The following is a 26485-nucleotide window of genomic DNA, read 5'->3' on the forward strand; positions in this document are numbered from 1 at the left end:
TAACCGCACAAACATGTCCGCCATTTTGTTAGAATTTTCCTAAATTTTTTTTTTGGGATGACAATTAACTAAATTTTATTTAAAAAAAAAAGAATTTATTTTTAATCAACAAGTAAAAATTATGTTTCCATTTTAGAATATTAAAGAACTTCAGAATTTCTTTAAGATTGTAAAAGATATAAATTATTTTGCATTTATTTCGCGCGAATTATCATTTTAAAATTTCTGAAGAAAAAAAACTATGTTTATCTTTTTTTAAAATCTTTTGTACATATTTTTTTTAATTTCAAGAAATAATATGTGAGGTTCACAAAGTAAACTTTTACTTTATTTATTTATTGAGACAATGAAAAATATTAATTTCATTTGTAACAAAGTTATTTTTTGAAACATTAACAATATAAATAACAAAAAAATATTTTCCAAAATTTATTGATGATTGAATTTCATTTTTAATTATTCGTAGGGGTGAGTGGGGTAAGACCGGGCATTTCACACTGAAACAATACCTTTATAGCTTTTATCAATTTGCGTTGATGACAATAATTATTGTCATCAGCGCAATTATTTTGCTTTGCTTAAGCAAAGCAAAATAATTTCAGAAAATACAAAATCTAATATTATATAGCATAAAAACTAATGCGAAATAATATTATGGCGAACGCTAGATAATATTAATTTTTCATAGAATCTAATATTATATAAAGCAGAGCAAACAGCGACCTCTTATATCTTTCTAATGTTAGAAGTTGTACAAGATAACGTTAGATTTTACCGATTTTCTGACGTTAGCTAATATTCGGTGCTACTTGGGAACCAAAGAAATCTAGTTTTTTGTTAAAATTTGTTTTTGTTTTTTTTGTTCCATAAGAATGAATCAATAATAATGAATCGATAATAATGAAAAACACGGCTTTAAGCCATTATCTTTTTATGTTTTTGAAGAAAAAAAATGTGAGATAAAAAGAAACTTACTTAATTATGCAATACTTAAATTAGAATGTGGGTTAAAATAAATAATAAAATGTAGATTTATCAAGCTAATAAAACTATGGTCCGACAAAATTCCAAATTTTTTTTTTTTAATTTCTTGTATTTCCTAAGTAATCAGCAAATTATCTAGAAATTCTGCAAATTAGACACACGTTAAAGTGAAAATAAGATCCTAGTTGGAACTTTTCTGTTCTACTAAATAAACATAATGATATTTATTTATATTTTTGTATCTTACTAATCAAGTTACTACAAATAAACAATCAACACATTAGTTGATATTATCAGTCATCAATCACATGAAAAAATATCATACAAAGAATCAAACGGCTTAAGATATTTTTACAATTAAGGAAAGTAACACAATATCATATATTTATTTTTCGATATTTACAGAATCAAGCCAAAACTATTAGAAATAGTAAAAAGAATGCGAGAAACTAACTTTTACGATAAGTTAAGTGAAATACAGAAAAATCTTCACTTCAATAGAGCAAAATAGTTAATCTGCAGATTAACTAAGTAAAGTACCCATTACCGGATATCGCATTTTAACGGTAACATGCATAAATAAAAGAAAGTTACAAATTTGAATTTATCTTACAAGTAAATCATTTTTAAAAGCGCAGAATGATGATAAAATGAACTTTGAAAATAATTAGTGGTACTAACCCTTGCTTCTGAAGTAAAATAACTTAGAGAAAGACCGCTACTGTTCCTTCATATTGCAATAATTTTTCTTTTCTTTAGTCTTTCTTATAACTATTTGTTTATTTTTCGTTATTCACACAATCTAGTCGAAACAATTAAAAATTTGCCGATAGAATTAAATAAACAAACTTCTGAACTTTTACGATATATAAAGTTAGGTAAGTACAGAAAAATCTTCACTTCATCAGAGCAAACTAGTTAATCCGCAGATCAGCTAGATAATGTGCACATTCACAGCGTTTGCGGTAATATATATTAAGAAAAAAAAGCTACTAATTTAACTTTATCTTACAAGTAAATTATTGTTAAAAATGTAGAATAATTACAAAATGAATTTTAAAAATAATTAGCTGTACTAACCCTTGCTTCAGAAGCAAAATTACTGAGAGAAAGAACACTAATTTTCCTTTGTGCTATATCTATAGCTTCAACTGGAGGGACAGATGCATAATCATACTCCTTTGCCATTTTTGTAATGAACGCCCCTCAGAGGACGATTTCTTTTTACCTGATTATCAGACGATAACAATCTTTAATTCATGCTATTGTTTTTCTTCGCCACCTAATTCTTTATTGTATTTCACTTCTTTCATCAAAAGATAATAATAAACTCATTTACTCAGTTTCACAATAATTTTTTTATAATCATCGAGAGAATTCAAATCAATTACCTTAAATATTTCTCTTATCTTTCAGTGACCAAATATCGTTTTAGTTTTTAATATCAGGATTAGTCATAAAAATGACTAAAAAGGTAGATATATACATATATAAAAAAAGGGGCATAAAATTACTCTTTTACTCTCGTCATTCTTAAACGTCATCATATATGTTTTTAGTTTCTATCGACTTTTCTAAAGCAGTAAGTAATCTTTCCGAAATATTCAAGTCTCTCTTTTTCAGAAAGGATATATATGTATAAAGAATAAAAGAGAGAAAATTGTGCAGGGTTTAAGTAGGAAGTCAAAGGTTTTGTGCTTCGCGAATTTCTCTTCAACGACATTTCCTTTAATTTCACGAGATAAGCTAAAGCAACACTTCCTGAAGGGTTAATTATCAAAAATGTATAAAGCTAAAACACAGATTTATTATTAGTAAATATTTAATAATACTATAAGAATATATAATTACATTAAATTATTATTAGATTATATAATTATTACAATATACGTATAAATATTATATTTAATTTTACGTAAGACGTCCATGATAGCGAAAAAGAATTTTTTTTTACAGTATGTTTTTTTTACTGATAAATGTATTTAAATGTAATGCTAAACTAGCAGTAAATGCTTATTAATGCTAAATGTTATTTTAATGTTTACATTTATTATTACATTTATAAAATGGACAATCAAAGTGGAGTTACTTTGGGACACTTTCTTAAGGTTTATTTATTTTGGATACCTCATTTAAATTGCAAAGTAGAGGTCTGATCATTCTACAATATATAGCTGCATAATTATTTTTAATGTGATAAGTAAAAACTTATAGTAATTATATAAATTTAAAAAAAAAAATTCGGTGTCACTAAGTCACCAGCTTGGGTGGAGTAACCATTGGACATCTAATTTATTCCTTTTAAAATTGACCTTTAAATTTCTTAGGGAATTTTTAAGAGCATATATTTATAATATTATTATTTTTTGAATGTATGTAATAGATTTAGTATAATAGATCAGTTTTTGAGGACATTTAAATAGAATTAGTATAATAGAGAGTTTCGAGATATTAAGAATGTTTTTTGAATAAAAAGATGATTTTTGGACTTCGTACCCTGACTTTTATACTCTGATTAAATATCCTCCCCGTAATGCGCTGTGGATAGAAGGTAATTTGCTCAGGTATCGACCACGTCGCATATCCATAAACAAAATTAAATGGGGTATAGCTGGAACTCGGACAAAAATAACCAAACAGAAGGTTGTCGTCAATTAATTAGTAAATTTTTTAAAATTCAAACCAAAAAGAATTCTGACAATAATTTTACAATTTTCTTTAAATTCAATTTTAAATAGATAAAAATTAATAAAGAATGTCACTATATGTATTTAGTTTAGTCAAAAGTTAAATATCGTCCCCATTCAGAGAAATGCAATCTTATGACGATTTTGATTGACGTAGTATCATACTTTGACATAGTTGATATTCTGCTGTCCCACATTGTTTTTCAATTCATTTTTTTAAAAAAAATGATGCCATGAGTGTGATATCTATTTTTATTTAACAAGTGAAATTATCTTTCATTTCAGAAATGCTAGTGATAACAAAAGTACGCTTAGATTGAAGATAAAGATAAGAATAATAATAAATAAATAAAATACAAATTATTATATCTCTTTTAAGCACTTTCAATTTAAATAGGAATTGCTTAAATTCATAACATTAAAGAAACTATTACAAGATTAATATATCATGTAAAAAGTAAAACTTCATTTTTTCAAAACTTATATTTAATTCTTTAACAGGATTTTTCAATAAGACCGCCTTAATGTATACATAAGCCCCAAATTAACGCATTTGATATTAAAATAATATGTAAGCTAGGAAGAAAAGAGAAACTTTAATCGAAATTTGAAAAATCACTTCTTCTTTGGTTGCTGTTGTAGTTATAGTTTATTTACGTCGCACTAGAGCTGCACAATGGGCTATTGGCGACGGTCTGGGAAACATCCCTGATCCGAAGACATGCCATCACAATTTTGATCTTCTGCAGAGGGGATGTCACCCCCGCTTCGGTAGCCTGCACGTGAAGTCGAGCACTTTACGGTAGCACAGTTTAACGAAAACCAATACCGCACACCCTCGGTCCCTACGCAGACTGATCCAAGTGGTCACCCACCCGCACACTGACCACAACCAGTGATGCTTGACTTTGGTGATCTGCTGGGAATCGTGTCTTAACGATCAGTCCACTGCGGGACCTTCTTCTTTGGCACTTCAGCCCGGTACAGGCCATGGCATTCTCAAAAAGTTTCCGCCATCTTGCATCCTCTGTCTTCCAGCACCGATCACTTGGAGATCTTTTTTAATGCAGTGCCCAATGGGTGATCGGTTTCTCTTACAGGCTCCACCTGGTTTCGAAAAAAGTCATTTTCTTGGTTGGTTCGTTATCATCCAACCTGTAGACGTGTCCTAACCATCAAATGCGATTAGTTTTAATGACATGGGCGGTATCTGGCTGATTAATGAATTACTTGTAAAACTCGAAATTATAAAGTGTGCGCTACCTGTTGTTTCTTAGCTGACAGCACCAGTCTCGTGATTTTCCTTTCAAAAACCATCAGTTTGCTCTCTTCTGATTCAGTGAGAGCCCATCACTCATTTAATGCACTCACTCTCATGTTGGCAAATCACTACTAAAGAGATTGAAGACATCAAAACCTGATAGGTTGATAAAACTTGAAAGAGATTCTAATTGTCTTCTCCTCCCGATTTCGTCCAGTAATTGAACATTTTGCTATTTGCTAAGTTTTTAGCTTACTATCTTCGGTAGTAATTCATATTAGGTTTCGATAGCGATTTTGTTTCTTCCTTGCATTAATTTAAGACTCTTAAATACTTATGTTGTTTCTTATTTAATTTTTGTCAAGGAATTCGAAACTATGTGTTAAAGGTAGTCACAACGAAACACCCTAAATGTATATATTTTTTTCGTTTTCAAGAGGAACTGTGCAATATGAATCTCATATAATTTCCATTAGGGATGGCTGTAATTTCACTTTATTGATTCTAATTTTTAAGCTAATGCGGAAAAAATTATTAGCTCCACAAGAACAACGTTAAAACTGGTGAACAACATATTGTAAAAGAGAAAAAAAAACTAAATTAATTTAATTCATTAAAAGAATTTTATTCAGTCCTAAAATTAAAAAGCAGCCGTCTTGCTTCGAGAGCGCAAACACGCTCCATATTAGGACAATCGTTATCTCCTTGGATAGAAACACATTACTTATTTGCATTATAACATTTATGGAGTGAATGATTCTATAAAATGTAGAGGTTTAAGGTCAAAGAGCCATAATTGGCTATCCTGGACAATTTTAAACTAAATACTCGAGGTAACGGAATTTAACTTTCAAGAACTAACTGACTGAAGTTTGAAAGCAAAAGAAAGGAAGGTAAAAAATATGGCAGTAACTCTGAAATACTTTGGGGTAGTGGAACTAGTAATCAAATATTATAACTGGCTTTTAAACTAAGTATTGCTCTAAACCAGGGGTGTCAAACTCGCGGCCCGCGGGTCGCATGCGGCCAGAGATGAACATTTTTGCGGCCCAGTCAATATATCCGATGCAAAGTAAAAATAAAATAGAAATGTAAATTAGAAAGCAAACCAGCATATAAAATTATAATATACTTTATTTATAAACTATACGGATCACTTTAAATTGTACACGCGAAAATGTAAGATTCTAATTGGCTTGCGGCACCTCCCATTCCAGGAATACTGCATCGTTCGTATCAAAAATACGCAGAAAAAATTTCAAATCTTAGAACAGAATTTGAAACAAGGTTTAAAGATTTTAATTCTTTGGAAGACAAATTTTGTTTGTTTTCCTCGATTTTCTCTATAAATATAGACTTAGTACACAGTAATATGCAAATGAAAGTGATTGAGATTCAGTGCGACTCAAATTTGAACGCAAAATTCATTGAAGTGGGTGTGCCTGAATTTAACAAATATTTACCGGCAAGGTTTGAAAATACTCGAAAATTGGCGTAAGAAATTATTTCCATGTTTGGAAGTACTTATCAGTGCGAGCAATTATTTTCTGTTATGAATGGAAATAAATCTCCTGACCGAAACCGTATTAATAACGCTCACGTTGGGTCAATTTTGAAAGTAGTCTCGGCCAATAAAATTTCTCCCGAAATGGGAAAGATGGTAGCAAAGAAGAGATGACAAGTATCAAACAATAATTTAACTTTATGTATGTGGAATACAGATCCGATCTACGAAGCATTCATCCTATCACGTGATGATATCAAGGACACTTACCTCTACATTTACTCTTTCTTTACAGTTACACCATGTAGTTGGAATGACTGGCTCGAGGAGGATGCCAGTGGAAATTGTAACTTATCAGATTATTTTGTTATAATATATTTTTATTAAGTTTAACACGTCTTCTTTATTTTTGAGAAACCCTCGCTTCACCCCCTTTATCCTACATGTATGTTTATTACAATGTACTATTCAAAATAAAAATATCTGTTTGAACATTGATTTTTCTTTTTTTTTTGCGGCCTACCTAAAGTTAAGCATTGTTTATTTGGCCCAAGTTAGCTTTTGAGTTTGACACCCCTGCTCTAAACTAATTCGGCAATTCTTAGGGTGTCTCATTTTTTTTATATAATAATAATAATACTTTAAGTAATAGTTTCTCAAAAGACCTTTAAACAAATCGTGCAATTTCGGAATAATTCTCCAATTTTTAATTTTAAAATCTAGTTCGATTAATGAAAAATGTGTCAGTTAAAAATAGCTGTTGCTAAGAGCCTGTTCCAAATTTATTGATAAGGCTAGTATGAATCACAAACATACCCAGACAGAAAGAATTTTTTTTTTAACTTTATAATACTTAAGAACCAATGACGGTATTATTGAAGGACACGACCTTGGATCATAATTTCACATTCAGACAAGGCGGTTATTATTTGAAGGAGATCGTTTATTAAGCATTCATTTGTCAATTTTTAAAATCCTTTATGTCTTATAATTTGGGTGATTTAATTCAGTATGCTTCTTTTTTTTTAAAAAAATTAGTAGTGAAAAAAAATATCAAGGATAATTTCAGGGGTTAATAAACTCAAGCGGCAGATAAATTAAGCACATTCCAGGAATTTTTTCCAAACGATAGAAAAAATCGAAATTTTGAAAAAGGTGATCCATTAATAGTTATTAGCACTTGTGAGCAGAAAAAAATGTTTCCTCGCAAAAGAGTACGAAACAGTATGGTGGCTATTCAGCTTTTAGTTTACGATTAAATGTAAAATTAATGGTATTATTTGTAGATAAAATTTTGAAAAGAAAAGAACAAATGCATATTAATATAAGTAAGGTATACAAAAAATCTATCAAAATCTCTTAAACTTTTTCGAGCAACTTGAGCTCATCAAAGACGAGAACACCAAAACCAGTTTGAATAAATAGTGACACATGAAAATGTTTTTAATAATAGCCTTCCAATTCCTTTCTTTTTTAACCGGTTATCAAATGTGCTTTGCTGTTTTCCCGCCACACCTTATATAATGGTTATTTGGTAGATTTCGACAGCGTCTTTGTTTTTCCCTGTCTGCAATAATAATTTGCGAACCCTAACTAGTACACTTTTTCAATTTAATTTCTGAAAATAATTGAAAAAATAAATAAATTAAGGGTGATTATTACGAAACACCCTATCAAGTCAAGATTGTTTATTCTTAGAGCAACGGTTCCTAATTTTTTTCGGCTACGGAACCCTGAATTATCGATCTTCTTTTGTCGGAACCCCAAGACTTAATGACTAAATTTAGTCCCAATTGTGAATTTATGAATCAAAGGACTATAATTATTTTGAAAATATTTAATGATTGAAATATAGTAATTTTTTTAAAAATGTTTAATGAATATAAGAAATAAAAAAAAAATTCTTCATATCGTTTTATCTATACAAATCTTAAAATTGGGTTTTATGACAAAAAGTTGAATTTACAGGTCTGGTGCAGCAGCTAGTCAAGTTCCCAATTTGATTTTAGTGTGTGGATAAACTGAAAATGAATGAGCTGAAATAAAAACGAAAAATAACGAAAATAAATATCAAGACTGGTTATGAAAGAAACATATTTCTTAATAATAATTTTTATTTGATGCCAAATAATGTTGCAATTTTTTTTTTTTATGAATGCATATCCTTTTCATTATTCTTTCAAGATAATGTTATTAGAAAATACATTTTTTAATTTGATTTTTCTTTCTTTACAAACAATTAAATAAATAGTTTCATAAAAGTAGCGGAAATGTTCAATAAATAACTGATAATTACTTAAATATAAATTAAATGGCAGGTTTCGCGAAATTCGTTACTAATTAAAAAGCTCCTAACTCTAGAAACCCCTCTTAATCTTCCACGGAACCATAGGGTTCCGCGGAACACCATTTGGAAACCACTGATCTAGGTTACAGGATCCTAAACTTTTTTTGAATCACCGTCACCTATAGCCCATTATAAAAAATAACAAAACTATAATGAATAAATTAAATCCCAATTGTCTCATTTTAACCTTTTTACACAGAATTTTTTTTAACGTAATTTCAAACTCATTATTTTGTATTAATTTAGGTAAAAATAAGTGAAAATATTATATTTAGCAAATTAATTATTTATGGTTATGAAAATCCTGCACATTTGATATCCTGCACATTTGAATTATCTTTTAGACATCCCTTAATACTGAAAATTATAATCTTAGATGTCTTCACCGCCCACTGGGGGGGGGGGGGTAGGATTTCGTGGGAGAGCCGCAACACAAAGGCCTCGAGAGTTTAGGATATATTTTGTCTATAGTCCATTCCACCTTAAGTTGGCATTGGAGAGAGAGGTAGGAAATGTAATACTCCGCCTTTGAAAAGTAGTTCTTCGCTATTTTGGAATTAATTGCAGTTTAAATGCGCGTACAAATATAAATAAATGTTGCATAGTAAGAAAAGTATATCTTGAAACATTCATTCGAAGTTTTTCATGTTTAAATGTATTTAACTTATAAATACCTTCTCAGTAAAGCGAATGTACAAAGAAGAAGGAGGTGTTTTAGTTTGGCGCTGAATTAGTTTTCAAGGTCAAGGAATTGGCTCATTGGCTATGTTTCTACACTGGTCAGTTAGCTTTTCCATTCGCCTTGGCTTTGCTTAAGTGTCCTATCTCTTGTGCAGTTCTTATTTCGTTTTTTTTTTTTTTTTTTTTTTTTTTTGTATTTGATTATTTAATTTTCTAAATATTAACCTCATCTGTACAATATTTAATGAAAAATTTTTTCCCCTCAGAATGAATGGAGAAAGAAAAAAAAAACACCCCAATAGACAGGTGAATATTATTAAACTGATGACAGTTGAGCATATTTACTGTATAGCTAATTCAACATGTGATTTTATTATTATTTTTTTACGACAAAAGAAAAAATTGTTTTCGCTTTATTCGATCTCTGTAAAGATTCAAATTTTGCGTCTTTTGCGCCATGTTTAGTTCTGAAGTACAATTCGCTTTTTATAGGAACTTAAATAATGTAAAAATTTAAGATTTTTAGTTTGTTCAATTAAAGGGACTTTTAAATATTATCTGAAATACAATTTCCATAATAGAAGTGTTAATCCGTTAGTTATAAACTAATAAAATGTATAAGAATTGAAATAATTTCAAAAAAGACGCAAAATTCGAATCATTAATTTTTTTTAAACATCGAAAGGTTAATTTAAACCAATCAATATTTTAATAATTATTTTTGAAATACAAAGCCCAAAAAGCTGAGAAATCCTTTCTCTTATGTAGAAAGTATTAAGATATTTCAGTATCTGACAAAATATTTCGAGACTAACTAATTCTTCCCATCCAAGTAGAATTTCGCCTGATGAGAAATTGTGGATTGAATTCAATTCAGGGCTACCCCACAAAGAGTTTGTAGAAGGAACTGCCAACTGTTAAAATATTAAATGAATAACATGATAACCACCAGGATAGGTGGTTATCATGTTATTCAAAGAGTTCCTGTTGAGTCTAAGAGGGTGGGATATGGCAGCTGAAAACACGGGGGGGGGGGGGCGAACGAACAGTACGCCCCCCCCATATGGATAATACTAAATATTTTTTTCAGGTAAGTTCTTTTGTCTCTTAGAAGCAAATATATTTCAGAAAAAAAAATTTTATAGTAAAAAAATTAAAAAAAACTCTTTTGAAAAAAATTTTTTATTTATAAAAAAAAAGAACAGTAAATATTAAAAAAACATAGGTATGATATTTTTCATGATCAATGATTTCCTGCCTATGTTGACTTTTTCTTCCCCAACAAAACACCAATGAAGGATAAATTAATGTACATTAATCTACAAAAAATAAGCATATAAAAATAAATATTTAAAACAAAGTATTTATGCGTATCTATGCATTTCGGTTTTTTTTACTTAGATTTCAGCAAAAAAGAATCTTTTTAAATATATTTTTTTTGGCTTAAAATTAGTTTCATTTAAATAAAAAATTATAATAAGGAAAAAAAACAGTAAGTATTATAAAACATAAAGTATGATCTTTTTCATGATCAATAATTTCCAGCCTATGCTGACTTTTCCTTCCCCAACAAATCACCTATGTGGGATAAACTAATGTACATTAATCTACAAAAAATAAGAATATAAAAATAAATATTTAAAACAAAGTATTTTTGCGCATCTATGCATTAATTTTTTTATTTACTTAGATTTCAGCAAAAAAGAATATTTTTAAATATATATATTTTTTTCTGTTTAAAATTAGTTTCGTTTAGTTAAAAAATCATAATAAGAAAATCTGCTTTTTAAATACTAATTAGGAAATCAGCTTACAACTAGTATCTTAAAATAATAATTATGAGAAATGCTCCAAAAAATCGTGCTCTTTTCCGTATTCTGTACAAAATTTTAGTACGATTCTTGGTTTTAAAAAAAAAAATCGGCGTTTTGCTTTCTTAAACGCCAATACTGGCCACTTTCTCTCCCTTTGTTGCTACCTCATCCCCGTACTGACTTAAAGAGTAACCCAGTTTCCATGTAATCCGGTCTACCTACCTTTCTCTCCAGTGCCAACTTAAGGTGGAATGAACTATAGTTATGATATTTAAAATCTGTAACTATAACACAGGTTTCAAAAATCATAGCTTACAGTTTACAGTAATCCCTAATTTATTTAATACATAGGTTATTTTTTAAAAGTAAAATTCCAGAGCGGGGGAAAAAGCGAAATTTAAAAAATAAAAATAATTATTTTAATAACAATACATTAAATTAAGTATAAATAGAAGGTAATATAATTAATTTTAAATAAAAGATACTCATTTATAAAAACATGCATTAATATTTCCCATGTAACTTCTAAATTCAAATTAAAATAAATAAATTCACCTATAAAGAAAGATGTTTTCCCAACAACCACTATCAACGTTTATAACAGTTCTTTTTCGATTTCATTACAAAAAAAAACATACCTCAACTTGTTTTATTCATTTCAAGTAATGCGAGTTCAATTATCTAACGTAAAATCTATCTAATTTTTAAACTATTATTAATAAAATGATGGAAAATTAGCAGACTAAATATTTTTAAGAAAATTAGCAGTCAATTCAAAATAGTTAGTAGTACTATTAATTTATATATTCATAAAACTGGTAATGAACTTTAATTATGAAGTCAATGTCCGCTAAAATAAGGGGGAACATAGGTTCCGTAACCGTTAAAAAGTGGGAACCGCTGACCTTTTTTAAAACGTTTTTTTTTTTTTTTTTTTTTTTTTTTTTTTTTTTTTTAAACACATAAAGACATTTTTTATTTTATATTCAAGCAGTGAAAAACTTGATAAAAAAAAAACTAAATTTTATTTTTAAAAAAATAACAAAAAAAAAGTTGCGACCACCTACCCTACATGAGTCCTGCCGCACTGGAATTTTCATTTTAAAACTGACGCTTATTTGATTAACTTGACAACAGTTACCCAAGACAACAGATGTTTCAAATCACATTTTTAGTTTTACTTTTACCATCAGTTCATTTTTTTTTTATTTCTTTATTTTTCTAATTCCTCTTCTCCGATAAAAACATCTGCCGCTCATCTGGGTATCTTCAATTTCTTGTTCGCGAGGGAAAATTATAATGTGAGCACATTTGTATCTCAAAAATAATCCACTTTCAAAAGTGGGAGGAAAGCGATAAATATAAAATAAAAAATATATTTGTATACAAAATAAAAATACAATAAATAAATAATAACAATGAATAATAATTTCAAGCATTATTTACGTTGTGTAAATAAAAATCTATCATCTGACAAAATATAAACGAAAGATAATTATCTTAAATAAATTGTAATTTATAAATATAAAAAAGTTTACTAGGGAAGAATTTGACAAATCTTCTCATTTACCAATAGTTTTAAAATTTGTTAATATTGAATGGATTAGATATAATTGAACGAAATAGACAAAGTCTTTCATTCACTATTATTAGTAAAAATATTAATAAATATTAAATTATTAATAAAATTAATAAATATTAATAATATCAGTAAATATTAATAATATTAGTAAATATTAAATAAATATTAGTAAAAATTGCGTTAGTGTATGTACCCTACAATACTTCAGGCAAATAAAGAATATTTTCATGATTTATCAACGTTTTAAACTCTCAAGGAAGCGATAAAAACAATTAATATTTTCTCAGATCTTTAGTATTATGTAAGAAAATTCAAAGAACTTTTGTTACAGTGTACTTTAATTTTGACCCCTTCAAAAATTGGACCGGTGCAACACCCATGGTTTTGAGTATTATAAAAATTATTTGAACATTCGGATCCACGATCATATTTAGATTATTTTAGAAAACTTCAATAATATGTAATTCTAAAATTAACGATATTGTTTATCATTAAGAGCATAAAAACGACCAACAAACTTTAAAAAATAAAAATACATTCGGTAAAATTCCAACTATTCACAATAGTGAACGAAATTGCCGTTATAGTGAGCATGTCGTTATAATAAACATACAAGTATATTCTATGCCGAAACAGCAATAATGGAGAACTAAAACATCAAAAAGATACGTTACCCTGTTACATTACTTTTTATTTTGAAGAACTGTTTCGAATTATTATACATGTCTAGATCAGATTGCCTTTGCTTACAAATTATTAATTGGAATGAGAGTTTTTTTTTTTTTTTTTTTTTTTTTTTTTTTTGCAAAATAGAAAAAAGAAGAAAAAAACTGAAGTGAAGGGCAACAGCTAGTGACGTCATCAATAACACTGAATATTGATTCAATACTAAGTTGTCAAGAACGGAAAGCATTGTACATACGTTAACAAAAGGTTCTCTCTATTGAAATGCACAACAGGATTCTTAAAACCCATTAAGCGCCAAGTCTCCCATTTTGGGAACCTTTGTTCAAGAATTTTTTTCTCGCTGAGTAATTCACATGCATATTTTATATATTTTTTTATCGACTGTTGAATGTTTTTAGTTTTATTAGAAATTTTCACAGAAGGTTCGAAATGTAAATTGTTTTTTTAGAAATTGCCCAAATGTAATCAAAATCGCTTTTTTTACTTCAAATGAAAATAATTTCAGAAAAAAAATAATTTTTCAAGTCGAAAAATTTAAAAATATTGAATATACAAAACAATTGCTCTGTCATCATATAGTCGCCAACAAAATTTAAAAAAATTGATTTAGACCGATTTTATAGTTGTTTATTTAAAGAGGTCCCAAAATGGGAGACTTGGCATTCAGTGACTAACACCATCCTCAACACATTTACATAAAGGCAAATATTTATGGATTCTTTTTCGTCATACTTAGTACCCTCTCTTTTGTTGTTGAAGGTCAAATATTATCAGTACAGGTGTTGAATTGCTCATTGTGACCCCTCCCATTATCCATTCTGTCACATAGAATGATTCAAACTGTAAGATAAAAAATAAAATTCTCAGTATTCAGATCTAATCGTTCGGTGAGTGTGGTTCTTTTTATCTAAGGAACTTTTTAAAAGTGATTCGCAGGTTTTTAACTGTGCAGCAAGCAGTGGCGTAGCGAGCTTAACTCGCGCCCGGGGCACAATACCCTTTTAGCGCCCCCCCCCATTCGAAAACCATATAATATTATATGTAAAATATAATAGCAAATTAATAAATAAATAAATAAATAAATAAAGTAAAATAAATAAAGTCATAGATTCAAGCTAGGCTTTAAATTTGAGACAAAAAATGTAGTTGAGAGAACAAGACTAGATTTTAAAATGTAGAATTAGTTCAAAAGATACATATTATTTATTTTACATATTTATAAAGAAATATTTTAAAAACACGCAGTTTTAAAACAATAAAAAAGTAAATATTTATTATCTCTAAGGAGATAAATATGTTTAATAATCATATGATTATAATACATTAATAAAACTAATTACTATGTCTAAATTTTCCGTGCTTTTGATGAAGCAAATGTATCAATAATATAATATAAATTGATCATTTAAAATTTTTCTCTTTCCACACTTAAAAATGCTAGGTCACTTAGGCGATCTGTCAAAATTAATTTTAATTTGCTGAATGAACGTTCGCAGCTAGCAACTGATACTGAGATAGTCAGGAGTATTTGAAATGCCGCTCTCAGATTTGGAAAAACATCTTCTCCATTCGAGATTGATTATAAAAGTAAGAAATTCCAATAGAGTTTTAGGTTTAATTTCTTTTCTACTGCGGAGTAACATTTTGCTGTCACATATTTCGATAAAAAGTTCTATTACATTGAAATCTGTATTATAAAATTCACTCAGATTTTTAAAAATTTTTTTCAAGGTCGTTATCAACATTATCCTTGTTTAATACATTTTCAACGTCTAGTAGAAATCCAAATTTGAAATTAAGGCACTTAATCGTGTACACATTTCCTGTTGGAGACGATCAAGAGTGCTTTTCATAACGCGAGAAATGTCACTTTCAGCGGAAAGACCACCATAGCCAATTCTCCAGGCACGTATTGTTGTATCCCTATCCCATTTTTCACAAAGAGACTCTGCTTTTTCAATTGCCTCTTTACAGAGCTTGTCTCGAATTTCGGGTAGTTCAGTCGCTAATGATTCAAGATCATTGAACCCTTCTCTAAAATTCATTCTAGGATCTTGTAATCTGAGCTGCACACGATCAATCTTTCTTAAGATTTCATACCAGAAATGAACTAAAGTTATAAAACTAAAGGTTAGTATATTTTGCAACAGAATTGTAGCTTCTCTTCTGTTGTCACTTGTAGTGGTAGTGAGCTCTGCTAATTTTTCTATTAGTTCTTTTTTATTCTCTAACCCATAGATGATAACGATAACAGCTTGTATTCTGGCGCTCCATCGCGTTTCAGATGTGTGACCTGCCATCACGGCAGCATTATGGTAACATTGTGATCTGCAGTTTGTTAATGAAATTTCATCGTAATTTAATTTCTCTAAAATTGTATTTTCGATCGAGGCTGCATCTTTAGCATGTATTTCAATAAAACTAAAAAAAGATTCTTTGATGGAAACTTTTTTATTGATGAAATCAGCATCTACATACCTAGCGACTTGGGACATTTGTTCTCGATGAGAGATATCAGGAGTTGAATCAAACAAAAGTCGATAATATTTATTTCTTTTGATATCGTTTATTAGTTGATTTCGAACTGTGGATGCCAGAAGATGAATGAATTCACTTTGAATCTGTGGTGACAAATATGAGAACAAATTTTTCTGTTTACAAATTTTTTCATACTCTATTCACTTAATAATAGAATCGTCGAGTAGATGTAGTAAGTAATCTTATTTGATTTATTACTTACCAAGAAGGCCTTGAACTTGAAAGGTAGTAACATAGTGAAATATACAATATAATTTATGCTGACATTAAACTTATATATAACATTTAATAACATTTCATTTTTATTCTAAGCATAGAGCAATGACAAGGACGTGAATTAAATATTGAAATATACTTAATATGAATATGAATTTAATATAATATTTAATATGAATTAAATATTATGAATAATATTTATGAGTTAACATTTATTATATTACACTGGCACTAATTTAAAATATATTTTCCAGAGATCAATTATAATATTAAAAAAAATTATCCAGCAATTTTTTGTTTTGCGGACCATTTGGCGCCCTATTGTGAGTAGCGCCCGGGGCATGATGCCCCCCCTTGCCCACCCCTCACTACGCCACTGGCAGCAAGCATTGATTATATGAATTCTCAGGTCATAAATTAGTTTTGCGTGCTTGTAGTATTATGTCTGCGTTACAACAAAGAGTGTTAGCGCTGTAAAATGGAAAGACAATAAAATTGTATTCCTGGCATAAAATTTTGAGGGAATTGAACCAATAGGACGTGTAAAACATTGGTGCCAAAAGTCCAGGTAGAAAACTAATTTGCCTCAACCTGGAATAGTTGCCTCATATAATCAGAACATGGATGGTGTTGATATTCTTGACCGATTTCAGTTCTTATACAGACCAAAAATAAATTGAATTGAAAAAGTGGTGGTGGCCCATTTTTACCAACGTTCTTAACATGGCTGAGGTAGCAGCATGGAGGGTTCATCGTGAGGTTAATGTACAGATGTCAAAATTAACATTTCTTCTCGATGTAGTCATAGGACGGACCGGAGACTATGCCTTATGGACTTGGACCACATGGGCAAGTAAATACCAACATTCGATTTGATGGAGTTAATCACTTAATTACACAGGCTGGTAAGCAGTCAAAATATAAGTTGTGCAAAAAGAACACTCCTTTGTGTTGTGAAAAATGTAAAGTAATGCTTCACAAAAAGTGTACAATTTTGTTTCATACAAAAATGCAGGCAAATTTGAAGAATAATAATAAAACTGGTAAAAATATTTATGAACTATTTTGCTTCTTCGTTCAAGCATGTTTATTTCAAATTTAACTTTATTAATCCCATTAAAATAGATTTGGCGATTTTTATCAAAATATATGCAAGTAATGAAACTAAACGTTTAACTTGTAGCTTAGTGTGTAAGTGAGCTATGTTAGTCCCATTAAACGCCAAGTCTCCCATTTTGGGACCCTATTATATCTTTTAAAAAATTAATTTTTTTTTTAAAATTTAAAGCTAATATGATTAGAAATGTCTATTACTCCTTAAAACATACCAAAATTCCAATTTTTTATCAACGGTTCATATGGCGGCGTTTAATGGGTTAAAAAGCACAGAATCTTTCCTTCGTAAGAAATAAGATAATTTGGTCGGTGGTTGCACACACAGAACTTTATAAATAAAAGAGTGAAAAGATGTTCAGTTGTCCTTTTCTGTATTTTTACCAAAAATTAAATAGAACGTCTCTCATTTTGCCCTTTTTCATATAATTTTGCTACTACAATAGACAAAGGTTTTTCCTTTATAAATAATAATAATAAGTCTCAATAGTGAAAGGATATTCAAACTATTAATAGTATACTTAACGTAATAGTATACTTTTTGTAATATATATGCATCTTATTAAATTTTCACACAATTTTACTTTTTTTCTGACAGTTAAGAAAATAAGTACGGTCAAAATAGAAAAAAAAATTCTTTTCCATTCATAACATTAAGATTTATTTTCATCGAACGAAGGAATTCACACAGTTTGTATCCATGACAAAATCTGTTAAGTAAATATAATACTAATTATCAATATGAAAGTTAACGTTATAGTAGCTGGAAAAAAAAATCTTACCTTGATTGCAAGAACAATTTTATCGAGCTTCATGACATTTCTTTGAAATAGCAAAACGAAAAATCGCTAAAATTTTAGAAGTAGAAATTTATATCCCCAAAAAAATTATTATTTATGTCAGACGATAAAAAATGAGCTCACTGTGACCGTCTCTATGTTGAATGGAAGAATAATGCACTCACTATCGTTTTTAACTTTTTCTTCTACTACCGTTTCTTATCTTTGTTCATAAACATTTCTCTTTTGAAGAACCTTCTAAAAATTCCACTGGTTGATAGAAATGCTAATCGGAAATCAAATAATTGGTTGGAAGTTTCTCGCTCCTTTTAGTTTAGTTAACAATAGTCAATTGGGCTTTTCGAATCTCATTATCACAACTAAATGCACAATTTATCTGTGAAAGTTCACTAGTAAAGAAAGTCCAATACTAAAATGGCTATTATCAACTTTTTCCCACGGTACTGTTTTATGAATAACATGCTGGACATTCTTTTGCATTTAGTATTTTTTTTAGTTTTAATTTTTATTCTCAATGAATTGCGTTTTTAAATAAAAAATTTCATTCATAGAGTGCAGATATTTATACCCTCTGTCATAATTTTGGCATTAAAAATTTGCTCGAAACTTAAGTTTGATGAAATAAATGGTTGAAGTAATTAATGTACTGTGGGACTATTTATCACATGTTTTATACAGATGGATGTTATGATTTAAAAAAAAAATGCATAGAAATACAAACGTGAGCAAAACTCATCCCATCAATTTCCTTGTAGTAACAATTATTGTTGCTAGGAATAAATAAAGATCTTTTTTCAGCCTTTGTAGTAGAAAGTATTTATTACAGAGGAAAGTGACATAAAATAATTTATAATTGTTAGATTTTTTTAATAATCATTATTAATAAGGAGTCATTATTCGCGCTAATACTCACGATTTATGAATTAACATGATTTCTACAGACAGTTTTTTTCTGTTGACGGAATAAACTGAAATTGTAACACAATAAACATGAGCTAAGCCCTTTGTCAAATAAACTAGCTTTGTTAGAAAGAAATATAATGTGACTTATTGCAATTGTGATTGAAAATATATATTATAAAGTAAAGTTGTCTAAATTTATTTTAATAGTTATCAATGATGCGTATGAACGCCTATGATGTCAATTTTTGATGAACATTTTTGATGTCATTTTTGAAATTATGATGAACGTCAATTTTTAACATCAATTTTGACATGAAATGTTTTCTTCATGGATGTTACTTTTAACACAAAAAAGTAACACCGAAGCACAACTATAAGCTAACTACTTTACACTGGTCAATTTTCGATAAGAAATACAGATTTATTGTGCCTAAGAATTTTACTTTTTCGATTTTTTGCAAATTTTTTTTGAAAATATTTATTACAAAGGTAAGCTGCTCAAAAATGGTGAGTGTTTTTTAATTACAGTTTATGGCGCGTCATCATTAATTCTGATTTGTAAACGAAACATAATAATTTTTGCAGATGGCTATTGTCTTTTATCACAAAAAACTAGTATTGAAACATAACTGTGATTAAAACTACAAACTCAGGGGTTCTTTTTCGTTAAAGTTGTGGTTAATTCACTATTATCCTAGACTAGAGATGAGCTCAGGATCGTTTTTCGAGGTCCGAGCCCGAGATACATATTATTACTTGGAACCCGAGTACGCCTGAGTCCGAGATATACGTTGGATAAAGGCCAAATTTTACAATCTCGTCATTCGGTCTTTGATGTCTAAACAAGGAAATTTGTACTTTAAAAACTTTTCTTTCTTGTGAAAGAAAAAGTAAAAAGAAAACCTGCACCAACTAAAACTCTAAAACGACTAAAAAAAGAAGAAATTCAAAATATTAAGCTATATAAAAGTAATTTGTGCTAGCCTTACTAAGCGAAAGTACCGAACGAAAGAAGCAGGACGCTGAAATTTTAATACCTTAAGAATTTTACATTTTTTATACTTAATAACGAACTAAACGTTTATTAAAAGTTTTATCATGAATCCGGATTCACCCGAGCACGAAGCCTTTTTTCAGTAAACGAGCCCGCGTAGGATACTGGCTCGAACTGAGCCCGTCTCAACTCTATCCTAGATATGGTACACGCACATAATAAATATGTTTATTAATGAACCGAACCGAACAAAAAATACAAGAACAGACATTTCTAAGAACAATCTTATTTGTTCGCATTATAACATGATCTCCTTAAGTACGCATGCTTATTTAAAGAAAACCCATTCTACGCAGAAGGAGGTTGCTATGGAAACAAGACAAATTCTTTGCATAAACTTGTTGAAAATGCTAGAATTGTTGAGTCAACACAATGTAATATTTCGAATTTTAGTAATTTGAGAATGAAAATATTTGTTTCAGAGAAGTTCTTTTAGAAATTTTAAAACCCTGAGAGATGAAAATTATGAACACGAATGTATGGAATACTCCGTTTGTTGTTTTTTAATGATTAAGTTCAAATATTTTTTTTGGTTCGAAATTCGCACATTTCTGTTAAAAACGTGGAAAATATATATTTATTTGTTCGCCATTTGTCTACGTGCTCATAATCTTCTCTCTTTTCTTAAAACCAAAGAGGGGGGAAAAATACTGGATTGAAAATTTATGACTTCATTTCTACAACACATTCTGTATTTACGTAGAAAGTGCTGCCATTACTGCGCTTTGCAAGAGGATAGAGCGCAATCTTTTGATTTTTTTTAAAACTTCTCTCTAGCACTCTTGTAGGACAAGTATATTTAATTTGAGTTAAAATTATGCGAGGAAATATTACAAAACTTTAAGAAATATAAAATTCACTTTTTCTTTTCAAAAAGAATTGTATAACCTTAATTTTATAGAGGAATCAGTCCGAACTTAAAATTTCCATGCTGGTATTTTGCAGATAATTTTATTCTTCTCTCTTAACAGATTTTGGTTTATGTTTTATAGAAGAATAAAAATCTATCTCACCAAAGCATTTTTAGATTGTAATCATCATCCTAATTCTGTTATTATACTTTCAATACCTACAAAGAAAACCACGTCGTTCTAGTTTAAATTTTAACAACCTTTTCTGTTTGCTTTTTATTAGCTTCACACCCACCCTCAAATGTCTAATCGGTCATTTAAATAGAATAAAAACTGAAACCAAAATTGTAAGGAACCGGAAATAGATAAGCTGATTTAGTTATTTTCTGGAAGGTCCTATCGTTTTATTTGACAACAAACACACGTTGTTTCTCTCGTGAATAGTAGGCGGGTGCACTGATCACGTGTAAAATCATGCGCTTATTTCGAGCATTACCATCCCCTGTAGATAAAATATATCTTATAAGTTGAGTGTATACTTTATTGAAAAATATTTTGTTTTTTGTTGTTGTTCTTAGAAGAAGTGATATAGTATGGAATTATGAAATTATGGTGATTTATAAATTACGAATCCATAAAACTATTACGAGGAATCTATGAATTACGAACATTCATTGAAAGGCACGGAATAAATATTGTCGATGAAAATATCTTCAGATAGTGAAACGCTGAGATTTGAGGTAGGTCCATTTTTCTTTGTTCCAATTTATTGATATATAAAATGGATTTAGAACGAATTAAGGAAAAACGAAAAAGGTTAAGAATTTCATTTAGTAAGCATTTAACTAAGATAGAAAATACGATAGGAATTGAAATTTCGAATGAATACACGAAAGAAATGAAAGTGAATGAGCTTTTGAGCTTAAAATCTCAGCTCACAGAAAAATTAAATGATTTAATTAAAGCTGATGATGAAGTGCAGTTAAAAATTGAAATAAAAGATATGGCAGCTGAAATAGATTTAAGTGAAGAATATAAAGATAAGGGTATTGAAGCGAAATCGAAAATAGAAAGGAATTTAGAAAATTTAATTGTTAAACCACAAGGTGTAATGCAGATAAGCGAGACAAATGTCGCGGCAAATGTAAATAACTCTGTTCAGTTTGTACCACATAACGTGCAAAATACTTCTAACGTTCCAAACGAAACTAAAAATATTGTCAAACTCCCGAAACTAAATATTCAAACTTTTCACGGTGATTGTAGTTATTTTTTAGATTTTTGGAATTCTTTTGAAGTTGCAATACACAATAATGCTTCATTATCGAAAATAGAAAAATTTACATATCTAAAATCCTATCTAGGAGGAATTGCATTAAGTGCAGTATCGGGATTTTCACTTACGGATCAAAATTATGACGCGTCAATACAATTGCTGAAAGATAGATTTGGGCGAACTGATATTATAATGTCAACACATATGCATAAACTGTTATTAATAGATCCTGTTAAATCTTGTAATAATATTGTTGGATTAAGAAAAATGTATGACGCAATAGAAATCCAAATTAGATCTTTACAATCATTAGGAGTAGCTGCAGGAACTTATAGTAATCTCCTATGCCCAGTAATTCTACAAAAATTACCCGAGGAATTGAATTTAAATTTTAATCGGCAACGTAAAACAGGTGAATTATTCGATATTTCTTTGTTGCTTCAATTTATTAAAGATGAGGTAAATTGCAGAGAAGCAGCATTATTATTAGCGAATCCTAAAAATGCAACTGTTAGAGATTATTCATTTAAAAATAAAACAGATCAAAGTTACCCTAATAGGCCTCATTATTCGAACACTAAAAGGAATGATTATTTGGGCAATAAATCTAGCGCCGCAGTTTTAGCTACACACGTTGAAGAACGATATTCACACCCTCATAAATTTGACTCTTACGCGAAAACAAATTACAATTCAAAGCGAAACTTTAATACTTCCTATTCTGATAGACATGTGAATAATTTAAAATGCATTTTCTGTTCTAAAAATCATATGAGTCACGATTGCTTGTTAAATGTGTTTGAGAAGAAAAAAGCTTTAATGTCTAAGGGCTTATGTTTTATATGTTTTCAAAATCATTTAAGCAAATTTTGTGATCGGAATTATCAAAAATGCAAACAGTGTAATTCTTCTTCTCATAACTCTTTAATTTGTAATGGGAACGAACATAATGAAAGAAAAAATGTTTCGGCGCCAGCGGTTGACGCCGTGCAAGGGGGGAAAGGGGGAATCCCAGAAACTCAAAATGCTATATCGTCTATGATTTCTCTTTCTTCTAAAGAAAATAAAATAAAGAGGAGCGCTTCTAATTCGATCTTATTGCAAACTTTTTCGGCGGAAAGCAAAAGAAAACAAGGAGTTAATATTCCATTGCGTTGTATGTTAGACGGAGGGGCGAATAAATCTTTCGTTTTGAGAGAAATAGCTGAGTCATTAAATTTAGAAGTGATTAATAAAGAATCACTAATTATTTATACATTCGGAAATGAAATCGCAGAAAAGCGCACATATGATGTGGTCGAATTAACATTACAAAGTATAAAAAATTCAAATCGAAAGATAAAAATACAAGCGGTGGTAATCGACTCGATTACTTCGGCACAAATTAACATTCCGTCACAATGGGTTAGAAATATTGCTATAGAAATGGGGATTGAATTAGCTGATGTTAGTACCTCCAATAAAATACATGTTTTAATTGGTTCGGATTACATATCACAAATTTTAGGTGAAAGGAACGTAAGAATTAGTAAAAGATTGATCGCAGTGGATAGTATTTTTGGAGCTTTACTACAAGGACAGGATAAGGAATCCAATTCACCGGAGGTGCCAGTTAATCATTTATTTGTTGAAAATGAAGAATTAGATTGTGATAGGATTAAGAATTTGTGGTCATTGGAAGCAATCGGGATAAATGCAGATAAAGAACTATCTCCGTCAGATAAAGAAATTTTGGAATCGTTTGAACAAAATACGACATATTCAAATAAAAGATACGAAACTCGATTATTATGGAGGGCGGATAATAGAGAATTGAATAGTAATTATGAAATTGCAAAACGTCGTTTATTTAGTTTAAACAAAACATTTGAGAGAAATAAGGGATTATATTTAAAATACGATGAGATCATAAATGAGCACGTACGGGAAGGAATTGTTGAAAAGGTAGAAATGGATTTAGATAAAAATATAAATACAGGTTATTTTCTCCCACATCACGCTGTAGTACGCGAACAAAAGGACAGTACAAAGGTTAGGGTAGTCTTCGATGGATCTTCAAAGGGTAAAGGGGAATTGTCATTAAACGATTGTTTAGATTGCGGTCCAAACTTAAACCCGGATTTACTAAAAATTATTTTGAGGTTCAGATTGCACAAAATTGCAATTTGCGCTGACATTCAGTGTGCATATTTGGAAGTAGGGATCGCAGAACAAGATAGAGAATTTTTAAAATTTTTGTGGATAAAAGAAAAGGGTCCTAATCTCGATCTCAGCAATCACAATATCCAAACACTTCGATACAAAAGGGTTACATTTGGAGTTAAGTGTAGTTCATTTTTGTTGTCAGCAACGATAAGATTACACATAGAGAAATATCGCAAAGACTACGGTGAAGCGTGTGAAATGCTCCATGAACTCTATGTAGATGATATGATCGACGGAACTTCTGACGTGCAGGATGCCTTTCGTTTGAGTAAGGAGATGATATTTATTCTTGGACAAGCTAGCATGAATCTACGTAGATGGACAACAAATTCTCCGATTCTTAGCGAAGCATGGAAACAAGCTTTTATAGATTGCCGAGAAACATCTCAAGAACTAGGCGTACCTTTAAAGATTTTGGGACTTATCTGGAACAATGTTGAGGACAACATTAGATTCGACATTCGACAGTTTGAAAAACTGAGATTGTGCAATGCGATAACTAAACGAATTATCTTGGCAGCAGGCGGTATGCTTTTTGATCCCATTGGACTAATGAACCCCTTCAGTATTAGAATAAAGCTTTTGTTACAACAGATTTGGGAAAAGGGCATTTCATGGGATGAGTGTGTTCCCACTGAAATAAAGGACACATTTATTGATTGGTATAACGAATTAAAGATAATTAGAAACTTGGAAATACCTAGGCAATATTTCGAAGAGCTGGATTGGGAGTCATTAGAGATTCATATTTTTTCCGATGCAAGCCCTAAATGTTATGGAGCTGTAGCTTATTTCCGGATGAAGAATATTACGAGCTTTATAATGTCTAAATCTCGCCTAGCCCCTTTAAAGAAGCTTACTTTACCGAGGTTAGAGCTGATGGGAGCATTAATTTCCGCAAGAATTGGAAGTTATCTTAAAGACACTTTCTCTAAGTTAAATGAGAAAAGAATATTTTACTGGACAGATTCTACAATTTGCCTACACTGGATCAAGGGACAATCCGATGATTGGAAGCAGTTTGTTAGAAACAGAGTGATAGAAATAAAGGAAAAAACCAATCCGGATCATTGGCATCATTGTAGCGGAAAAGATAACCCTGCAGATAAACTTACACGAGGAATGAATGCACAAGCTCTTTTAAACGATACTGTTTGGTTATCGGGACCTCCATGGCTAAAGGAAAGGAATATCCCATACGATGAAAGCGCCTTTTGTCCTGACTTGCATAACGTTGTAGGAGAGAGACGAAAAGTTGTAACTTTACATTTAAAAACTGTATCTATTCAGCCGTTACTGAATCTTGATAATTATAGTGACCTAAACAAAGTTTTCAGAATTACAGGATACATATTTCGTTTCATTCATAACTGTAAGGCAGCGCACGAAAAGAGGATAGGAGCAATCACAGCGAGTGAACTGACCAACGCGGAAACTTACTGGATTAAAGTTGTGCAACGAATTGAATTTGAAAAGGAATACCTGGATTTAAAAAACAATAGTCCCATACATCCAAATTCGAAATTATACGATTTAAATCCAATTTTGTCAGCTGATGATTTAATAGCCTTAAAAGGAAGGTTACAAAATTCAGATTTCGATGTTCAATCAAAGCACCCAATTATCATCCCAAATAAGGCAAAATTTACAGAACTCTTAATATTTAAAGAACATAAAAACTTGTGTCACTCTGGTGTTTCGGATACACTTACACAATTGAGAGAACGATTTTGGATAATCCGAGGCAGGCAAGCTGTAAAAACTTGTTTGAATAAGTGCTTTAAGTGTAGACGATTTAAAGTTAAACATGGAATTCAGGTAGTTGCTCCATTACCTGCAAATAGAACTTGTGAAGCCAACCCATTTGAAGTTGTAGGCATCGACTTTGCTGGTCCTGTGTACTCAAAGGACCATGATAAAAATTACATCGCATTATTTACATGTGCTGTAACGCGAGCAGTACACCTAGAAGTTGTGTCGAG

General features: G+C 30.0%; 1 protein-coding gene and 1 long non-coding RNA gene across 6 annotated transcripts in view; one reads left to right on the forward strand and one right to left on the reverse strand.

Annotated features, from left to right (window-relative positions):
- The window catches only part of LOC107455306 (proton-coupled amino acid transporter 1), a 77113-nt gene that overhangs the window by 22546 nt on the left and 28082 nt on the right, over positions 1–26485 (reverse strand). The window contains exon 1 of one of the 5 annotated variants that reach the window (XM_087161488.1): positions 18197–18491. The exons of 2 other annotated variants lie outside the window; for them this stretch is intronic. In XM_087161488.1, the coding sequence (XP_087017614.1) occupies positions 18197–18229 (33 nt within the window). In that variant the 5' untranslated portion in view covers positions 18230–18491. Of the gene's footprint in view, positions 1–2064; positions 2278–12345; positions 12501–18196; positions 18492–26485 lie in introns of those variants that run through there. 2 more of the 5 variants (XM_087161489.1, XM_016072818.4) reach the window with 2 other exon arrangements.
- LOC147811846 (uncharacterized) overlaps positions 1–26485 on the forward strand; it is a 40942-nt gene that overhangs the window by 242 nt on the left and 14215 nt on the right. The window lies entirely within an intron of this gene.

Source organism: Parasteatoda tepidariorum, chromosome 4 (assembly GCF_982258835.1).
Source record: "Parasteatoda tepidariorum strain Cologne lab strain chromosome 4, Ptep-v5.0, whole genome shotgun sequence".
NCBI lineage: Eukaryota > Metazoa > Arthropoda > Arachnida > Araneae > Theridiidae > Parasteatoda > Parasteatoda tepidariorum.